The sequence below is a fragment of the Sorex fumeus genome, unplaced genomic scaffold, assembly GCF_029834395.1.
Source record: "Sorex fumeus unplaced genomic scaffold, SorFum_2.1 ptg000063l, whole genome shotgun sequence".
Classification (NCBI taxonomy): Eukaryota; Metazoa; Chordata; class Mammalia; order Eulipotyphla; family Soricidae; genus Sorex; species Sorex fumeus.
Genome location: NW_026606120.1, coordinates 74,829,113 through 74,839,157, shown reverse-complemented (window position 1 = coordinate 74,839,157; position 10,045 = coordinate 74,829,113). Strand labels below are relative to the sequence as shown.

The window sequence follows — 10,045 nt, the reverse complement described above, 5'->3', positions numbered from 1 at the left end:
CAGCACAACCTCACCCCAAAAAGGCCTTTTCAACTCCCCTCCAATATTTTATCTGAACAGCACATTTCCTTCCTCTTTGGAAACAAGACCTTTTAGCATGTCAGAACTGTTTTTCCATGACTCCTGGGGAACTTGCACAGAAATGGGAAGTATCAGATTCAAAAGTCAAACATCAGAGTCCTGTAAGCATGAGGAATGGGGGAAGGTGCAAGGACACCAGAAAAGGTGACACCCACTGACAACAAACTCCAGACAGCCTTGCAACCAGAATCACCAGGAAAAGGAAATGTGCTCTTAACTCCATTTTTTGAGTACTTACTTAAAAACACACAATGCAATTAAGTGATTACATCTTCTTTTTTAGGAGAGTAAATAACAACAAGGAAACAGTGACGTGCGGATAGACCCCTTTGGCAGAGTATAAAAGGGGGGAGTGGGGCCAAAGAGATTCCAGAACCCCAGAACCTCACTCTCCTAAACACCCATCCACCACCCACCCAAAACCTTCACCCTTTGACACCATGACCGGCTCCTGTTGTGGCTCCACCTGCTCTGAGGAGGGCTGCTGCCAGCCCAGCTGCTGCCAGCCTTCCTGCTGCAGGACCACCTGCTGCACCACCAACTGCTGCTCTGTGCCCAGCTGCTGCAGCCCCTGCTGCAGCCCCTGCTGCCGGCCCTGCTGCAGCCCCTGCTGCAGCCCCTGCTGCAGCCCCTGCTGCCGGCCCTGCTGCTCCAGCTCCAGCTGCTGTGGCTCCAGCTGCTGCCGCCCCTCTTGCTGCTGCATCTCCAGCTGCTGCCGGCCCTGCTGCTCCAGCTCCAGCTGCTGTGGCTCCAGCTGCTGCCGCACCTGCTGCTGCCTGCGCCCGGTCTGTGGCCAGGCGTGCTGCTGCACCACCTGCTACCGCCCCACCTGTGTCATCTCCACCTGCCCCCGCCCCATGTGCTGCGCCATTCCCTGCTGCAGCTGCTGAATCTCTGCTCTGAGCATACCATGCCTTCTTCCCACAGATAGAGACCCTCTTTTCTGAAAAAAATAATGTGAATTTTTTGAGAGTTCATCTCTGGAGTTCTGTAAGCAAAGCACAGACTGGTTCATTCTGTAATTTCTACTAGAGTCAATTTCTTATGGTTTGTTTCTTCTCTGTTTTCAAATAAACTTTCCTGCATATAAGAATTTATGACATCATTCCTTCTTTTCATGTTCGCATTTCTTAGCAGCCAAGCAATTACATTTTACATAAAGATAAAGGAAAAACAACCCATGTGAAATCACTTTGTGAAATATAGTCTATGGCAAATATAAATCATTTAAGATACTAGGACAAAGAGATGGGTTATGTGTATATGTGATGGTGAATGTGGCAATATTCTAAGTTGAATAGACTTCATTTATATCTTTAGTTTTTTTTTATTAAACACATTATAATTTTTAAATAAAACACATCATACCTTTAAACATGACATCCTTTAGTACTATTGCACTTATTTTAGAGAAAGGACAAAACCTAGTTTCCAGTATAAGTCAAAGAAGGAAAATATCTTGTAAAGCAATTTATTTGCTGATGAATTTAATTTTTTCATTCTATTATCTCAGAATCTATTATCTCCAGTGGATAATATTTTCTATTGAGAAGAAATGAATATTTAATTGTCACTTTAGAAATATGATTGGGCTGGAGCTATAGCACAGCCTTGTACGCAGCTGACCCAGGTTCGATTCCTCTGCCCCTCTCGGAGAGCCTGGCAAACTACTGAGAGTATCTTGCCCGCAGGGCAAAGCCTGGCAAGCTCCCCATGACGTATTTGATATGCCAAACTTAGTAACAAGAAGTCTCACAGTTTGTTGTGAGATGTTACTGGTGCCTGCTTGAGCAAATCAGTGAACAACGGGAGGACAGTGCTATTGTGCTACAGAGATATGATTAATATGTTTTTTTTAAAAGCCTCATATACTTCCTCTCTATATCTATGAGTTATATTCCGTTGTCTTTCAGACTGCTTCCTCTGGGTGTGTGGTATGTTCTGAGTGTGGTCTCATCAGTTTCTTAATAATTCAAACATCTCCTCACTTAATATCCTGTCTTTTGTTGACCCTGGAAGGCTAGATTTTCAGACCTTTTGCATTTCAAATCATTTTAAAATTGGGATTGACCTGTCATCTTGAGTAGCCCTCAGCTGAGCTGCCCAACAGAATTAATTTCCAAGAATGGAGCCCTGGGTGAACTGGGAAACACATATCCAAGGATTATAGCAGGGTCTTCCTATAGGAAGCTCTGATGGAGATCTCTCCCTTCTAGAGTGATTAACCAATAACCAGGTAATAAGATTGCCCTGAGCTAGTGAACTGATCAGGTTTAAGATGATTTGTTCAGACATCAACAACAGTCCCCCTTATGTTTCTTCAGATATCTTTAGAGAAATGTTCCTGAGGGCCTGAGGGGGTAATCATAGAGTCACATGACACCTTCTTGAAATAACATTATGCCCCTTATTATGCAACTTTTGGCATCCTCCTGAACTCATATGAATCAAGAAGGAGGACAGTAGGATGAAGTTCACTTCACATCTCACAAGACTATTGTGATATCCTCAGATGTGAAATCACAAGGAGAACTTGCAAACTAAAGTATTGGGGGAGAGAGTTCTTTACATACCTGAGATTTTTCTCTTTGTCAGATTGGAAAGAAAAAATATTGCACTTTATTTTATCTTGTTTTATCTGTGACAGTGGAGCAGGGTAGCATTATGAGTTACGTCAAGTTAGGTTTGGAGTTGCACGGAGAAACTCCTCTCCTATGGCATCCATATTCCTCCTCCATCAGTCAGTAAACACAATGTAGAAAGAAGGTTTTAATGAGAAGCTTAAAGTTTACAGTACAATTTTTACATTAAAATTTAATCAAAGTAATGTTATAAATCAGTAAATATAAGGGATAGTTTAATTAAACCAATAATGCAGGGGCTGGAGCGATAGCAAAGTGGGTAGGGCATTTGCCTTGCACGCGGCCGACCTGGGTTCGATTCCCAACATCCCATATGGTCCCCCGAGCACTGCCAGGACTAATTTCTGAGTGCAGAGCCAGGAGTAACCCCTGTGCATCACCGAGTGTGACCCAAAAAAACAAAAACAAAAACAAAAAATCCAATAATGCAAAAGAAAAGAACTAATAAAATAGAAAAGGGTTGGCAAAAAGGGACCCGTGGTGGTGGAGGATGGGCGCTGGTGGAGGGATGGGTACTTGATCATTGTATAACTGAAACCCAAGCACAAAAATTTGTAAGTCTATAACTGTACCTCATGGTGTTCCACTAATAAAAAAAAAACATACAACAGAAAAAAAATTGATCAAAGTCATAAAAAGGTGGTCAAAATATTGACACATAATATTAATTGAAGAAGGAGTGCAATCAGCTACAAAGAGAGTCAATATTTTGGGGGAGAGTGGCTCATATCCAGTGAAACTCATGGGCCACTCCTTGTACTGTGCTGAGGGTGCTTCTGGGTGCTTTGGTAGCTTTCAGTGCCAGGGTAGAACCAAGGTAAGGATCAGCTGCATACACGGCAAGCAATTTTTTTTTTCTTTTTGGGTCACACCTGGCAATGTTCAGGGGTTACTCCTGGCTCTGCACTCAGGAATTACCCCTGGCGGTGCTCAGAGCACCATATGGGATGCTGGGAATTGAATCCGGGTTGGTTGCATGCAAGGCAAACGCCCTACCTGCTGTGCTATTGCTCCAGCCCACAGCAAGCGTTTCTAGCCCCTGTACTATTTCTTTGGTCACAGCAGTCAAGTTTTGTTTTTCTTTTCTTTTTTTTGGCTACTACTTATTCCGGCTCTTTATTGAGGGATCACGCCTGTGGTCAGGGAACCATATGTAGTGTCAGGGACTGAATCTGGGCCATCCACATGCAAACCTACTTACCATACCCAACAGCCAAAGATTTTTTAAAAAATAAATTAGGAAAATAGAAGTTTATCTTAATGTATTGGAAAATTACAATTAAATTAACTACTTAAAGAAAAATACAACTTGCCAAAGTTAATTCCATAAGATTAATTCAATAAAAAAAACTTTCTATTCCATTAAAGAAACTGACAAGTCTATCCTCGGCATATATTGACATTAAAATTATTACTCCCATATTGATTTAAAGTAAGAGAACTAAACTTTAAAGGAAATTGTCACCAATTCAAACTAGGGTCTGGGGAAGAAATTAAAAGAGACAAATTTCCTTAGCTATTTTTTTGATCTTATGTAGTTACATTTTTCTTGCACTAAACCTTTGAAGATTTGCTCTCTTAGCAACTCTCAAACATGTGATCAAGTATGATTAACTCTAGTTGTCATGCTGTGTGTTTCATCCTCAGGATTTATTATCTTATCACTTGAAGTTTGTAGCTTTGGACCCTCTTCAGCCATATTTCACCCACCTACTCACACCTCTGGCAACCACTGTTCTGTTCTCTATATCCATAAGCTTGTTTTTTGTTAGGTTGCTCTCAGCTCGTTTTATGAAACAACTATAACCATGCTATCAAAACCAGACAACAACAGTATAATGAAGTAAATTCTTGAAGAACATAGATGCCAAACCCCAATAAACATTAGTAAATGAAGTGTAGAAATATATAAAAGAAATAATTCATCAAAACCAACAAGAATATATATGTATTTGCTTAATACAACTTCAATACCATTATCTGCATTTTTGAAATACCTCACTTAATTTTTTTTTTTTTGCTTTTTTGGGTCACACCTAGCGATGCACAGAGGTTACTCCTGGCTCTGCACTCAGGAATTACTCCTGGCGGTGCTCAGGGGACCATATGGGATTCTGGGAATCGAACCCAGGTCAGCAGTGTGCAAGGCAAATGCCCTACCTGCTCTACTATCACTCCAGCCCCGACCTCACTTAATTTTTTACCAAAAGAATATCTCAGTCTTCAAAACAATCTTCACTCACAGTAGACAATGAAGTATAACTTATAATAAAATAACTAAATCAAAAATGTCTTTAATAAACTTTTCTGGAGGGGCCAATGCGATAGTACAGCAGGTAGGGTATTTGCCTTGCACACAGCCCACCCAGTGTTCCATCTCTGGCATCCTATATGGTCCCCCAAGCACCACCAGGAGTAGTTCCTGAGTGCAGAGCCAGGAATAACTCCTGAGCATCACAGGGTATGACCCAAAAGCCAAAAAAGAAAAACCCTGGAAATGCTTGTCTTTAAAACACCTAATCAAATGTAAGCAAGTAGAGGATTGACAACATGAAAATCTTTTCAATAAATCAGACATTTCTCTTTAATTAGTGGTATTTCTTGGTTGGCTAGGAAGAAAAAGAGATAAAGAAATAAAAGTTACCCATAAAAGTGGAGACCCGGGGCTGGAGCAATAGTACAGCAGGTAGGGCATTTGCCTTGCATGCAGCCGACCCGGGTTCAATTTCCAGCATCCCCTATGATCCCCCATGCACTGCCAGGAGTAATTCCTTAGTGCATGAACCAGGAGTAACTCCTGTGCATCGCTGGTGTGACTCAAAAAAGCAAAATAAATAAATAAATAATTAATTAAAATGGAGACCCATCAGAGATAATCTAATTTGACTTTTTAAAAGTCTTTGTCCAAGATTCACAAAAGGTTACTAAAATAATTTATCAGTTTCTCTTCTAGATTATATCAAGCATCATTAATATTGACCCCTCTTGCCCTCACATTCTACTGGGAGTAATATCTCTTGTTATTTTCCCACCCCTCTAACTTGGAGTTTACCATGTGCCTGGATCTGGCCAATAAGCAGCTAGAGGACATGACCCAAAGCAAAGACTTGAAGTCAATTTGCACTATCAGAAATAGGACTAGTAGTAAAAATACAGGGTATCTCATTAAACTGGAATTTCTGATAAAACAACAAATAAAAGTTTATGTAGGTAGATACTGTGCATTGAAATAGATACTTAAACTAATGATGTTTTTGTGTCTTATCTGAAATTAAATTTTAACTGGGGATATGCACTTTTATTTCCTTAATCTGACAACTCTAATTCAGAAAGGAATTTCAAAACTGAATCCACAACCAGCAAATAGCCCAAATCCCACTGGCACATGACCAAAAAATAAGTAGTTATTACCACATGTTATTGTATTTGCCATAGTAACTGACTATTCCAACTATAGTAGCACTGCACAACTAGCTTGATACCCCAGTCACTATGAAAAGATAAAATGATGATTTTTCATAAAGAAAAGAAAAAAAAACAGGATAAAGCCCAAGTATTTGTGCTAGAGTTGGTCTTATTTTAATAAAATTTCTGGAGAATATGGCTTTTTTTTTGCTTTATTAGGTCACACCCAGAGATGCACAGGGGTTACTCCTGGCTCTGCACTCAGGAGTTACTCCTGGCAGTGCTCAGGGGACCATATGGGATGCTGGGAATCGAACCCGGGTCGGCCGTGTGCAAGGCAAACGCCCTACCCTCTGTGCTATCTCTCCAGCCCCAAGGAGAATATGTTTTAATAAACAATTTTTTTAATGTAGGAGTACTGCTATTTATTCAGACACTGATTAGCTGACTGAATTGGGCATGAACTCCACCTTACTTTTTTTTCATAGTTTTATTTATTTATTTATTTATTTAGGGCGTCTGCCTTGCATGCGGCCAACATGGCCGACCCGAGTTCGATTCCTCCACCCCTCTCGGAGAGCCCGGCAAGCTACCGAGAGTATTCGATATGCCAGACACAGTAACAACAAAGTCTCCAATGGAGACGTTACTGGGCCCGCTCGAGCAAATCGACGATCAACGGGAGGACCTTTACCTTTACCTTTACCTTTATCTTATATTTATTTATTGGAATCACTGTTTATTGAATCACTATTTATTGAATTTATTGAATCACTGTGGGAAAAGTTGATAAGTTTTCAGGTTTAAGTCTCAGTCATACAATGATCAAACACCTTTCCCTTCACCAGTATTCACATTTCACCACCAAGAACCCCAATATACCCCCTCTCCCACCCCACCCAATGCCTGTGAGGCAGATGATTTCTACTTAACTCTTCTCTACATTGATTACATTCATCATTTCGACAAAAGATGCACCATTATTGTTTAGAATTTCTGCCCCCAACAATCAGAATTGCTGAAAAGCTATTGTGAAATACTTTGTTTTCTATACCTGGTTATGAGAATCATATAACGTTGCGTGATCGCTATTGCGGCCACGCAATTTTGGATTTCTGCAAAGAGCCAGATAATTACGAGATTGGTTTCTGTGCATCTGGTGTTATGGCTGTGCTGGAGAGCCGCTCGTGGGGGGTAACTCAGGACCTTGATAGGGCGTGAAGGACGAGCCGGTACTGCCCCACCTTCCCATGAGACTGCAGTTGCCCCATCACCACCAGCTTATACCTGGCTTTCTTATAAGCTCTAAGGCGGCAGCCACCTTGCTGCCAGGGTTGGAGGGGAGAAAAGGAGGAAGGGAGCAACACCCTTTCCCTCCTGGGGAGGCATGGCGCTGTAGTTTAACGCATGGTCCATTCATTTTTCTGCCGCAAGCTGCCGGGCTCTGGATTAAGTCCTTTTGCTTCTTCTGGAGCCATGGCCGTGCCGGAGAGCTGCTCGTGTGGGGCAACTTGTGATCTCAGTAGGGCATGAAGGATGAGCCAGTACCGTCCCCTTTTCCATGAGACTGCAGTTGCCTCATCACCACCGGTTTATACCTGGCTTTCCAATAAGCTCTGAGGCAGCGGCCACCTTGCTGCCTGGGGAAGAAAGGCAGAAGGTAGCAACACCCTTTCCCTCCTGGGGAGGCATGGTGCCACAGTTTAACGCATGGTCCATTCACTTTTCTGCTGCAAGCTGCTGGGCTCTGGATTAAGTCCTTTTGCCTCTGGAGCCATGGCCGTGTATGCAGTGCAGATGCATTTCTGCCAAGAGCCACTGGGTTTTGAGATTTGTTTCTGAGTCTCTGGGATCATGGCCATTAAGCAGCTTGATCAGGAGCCAGAGAGGCCGTTTGCAGGTGACGACTCCAGGTCTCTCTGGGATGGGGAGGAAAGGGCCGGTTCCACCCCCATCTGCTGAGGCCGTGTGTCTCGTCACTGCAGGCCCAAACCTGACTGTCCTCTGGAGGATGATGGTCACCAGGCTGCCAAGGGGAACAGGCCAAGGCACGAAACCTGTTCCCACCTGGAGTGGCCTAGCCCCAGTAACCTACTGCAGGAACAGGACGCATTTCTGCCAAAAGCTTTTGGGTTCCGAGATTCCTTTCTGAGCCTCTGGGATCATGGCTGTTAAGCAGTTCGATCAGGAACCAGAGAGGCCATGCCTCCAATTATATAAGTGAGCCGGAGGTGGTTTGTGGGTGTGTCTCCCACATACCAAACTTTTGGCCGTTTACTTTCTTGGTAAACTTTGCCCCAAGTTTTTGAGGTCTGGCCAAAGGCACAGCAGCAATTTTGGGGTATGTGAAAGCCTGACAGTGCCATCAGGCTGCTGATGCACTCACCTCACAGGTACAGATTGACCTGCTGGTGCCACCATACCCCCAATAAACAAATTTTTGACAAATAATTCCAAACATCAGCCAAGCGGCACAAATGCTGGCCGACTTTGACCGTGAGTGTGGAAAGGTAGGACTACAGCTGAATCTTACGAAGACAATGTTTATGAGAAACAGCCTTGTTCCTGATGCCCCATTCGCTCTCAATGGAACGACCATCTCTGAATGCAACAGCTATGTGTACCTAGGTCGAGAGGTCAACATGAGAAATGACCTGGCACCTGAGCTGCGCAGGAGGAAGAGAGCGGCTTGGAACGCCTTCAAGAACGTCGAAGAAATAGCTAAGAGGACGAAGAACCTCCGGCTCCGGGCACATCTCTTTGATTCCACTGTTCTTCCTGCATTAACATATGCCTCAGAGACCTGGGCCCTACGCAAACAAGATGAGAACGCCATTCAGGTCTCCCAAAGAAGAATAGAAAGAGCTATGCTTGGAATATCACGTTTCACTCAAATGAGAGAACGAATCCGGAGTTCTGACATCCGTCGACGATCAAGGATCAGGGACGCTGTCTCATATGCCAAGGTGTCGAAAATCAGATGGGCTGGTCACGTAATGAGATTTAAAGACGACCGTTGGACTAGAGCTGTTACTGATTGGATTCCACGGGATGTCAAGAGACCGCGTGGCCGCCCACCTACCAGATGGTCAGACTTCTTTGTCAAGATCATGAACGATCGGTTTGAGGCCCTCCATGTTCCTGGAGCGAAGAGATGCCATTGGGCTACACTAGCACGCGACAGGGACAAATGGAGACGTTACTGGCGCCCGCTCGAGCAAATCGACGACTAACGGGAAGTTAAGTGATTAAGTGAAGTGATTGACAAATAAAATTGAGCTTTTATGGAGAGCAGAGAGTGAATTTCTTCATTCATTGATTGTATATAATATGTTTGTTGAAACACAGGCTTAAGATTGCTCATGCTTATACTGAATCCATATTATTTTACTGAAGAGTCATGTGACCTTAAGAAAAATCTGTTGACCTCTGTATTTAAAATTTTTCCTCTGTAAAGTGGAAATAATATTACCTAATTCAATTGATTATTGTAAATTGATGTGGCAAAATATCTAATGTACCTACTACAGTTCTTGGGATGTACCAAGGACTCAATAAATGGAAATAACACAATAGAAAGGAAATGTCAGCTGATATCGAGCATCAAACAAAGAAAACAGAAGATACAGAGGAAACTGAGAGAAACTGTTCTTATGGGAAAATGGATCAAAGCTTTCTGTTAGAGCCTTGTTAGAAAATAATAGATGACTCCATGAAAATGATGACAAAGAATATGAGTACAAAAGGCTTTCGAAGCCAAATATGTCCACAAACTCTTGCTCATAAATAAAAATAAGAAAATATTATCTATGTGCCAAATTATGACTTTGTTTAGAATATTGCATTGCATTATATGAGAATTATTTATCTGTATAGCAAAAATATTATAAAATAAAATTAGAAAAATGGATTTGATA

General features: G+C 42.4%; 1 protein-coding gene across 1 annotated transcript; it reads left to right on the top strand.

Annotated features, from left to right (window-relative positions):
- The first annotated feature begins 521 nt into the window (after positions 1-521).
- LOC130035075 (keratin-associated protein 4-7-like) lies at positions 522-971 on the top strand. The gene has a single exon (XM_056126556.1). The coding sequence runs from the start codon at positions 522-524 to the stop codon at positions 969-971; it is 450 nt and encodes a 149-aa protein (XP_055982531.1).
- Positions 972-10,045: the final 9,074 nt, after the last annotated feature.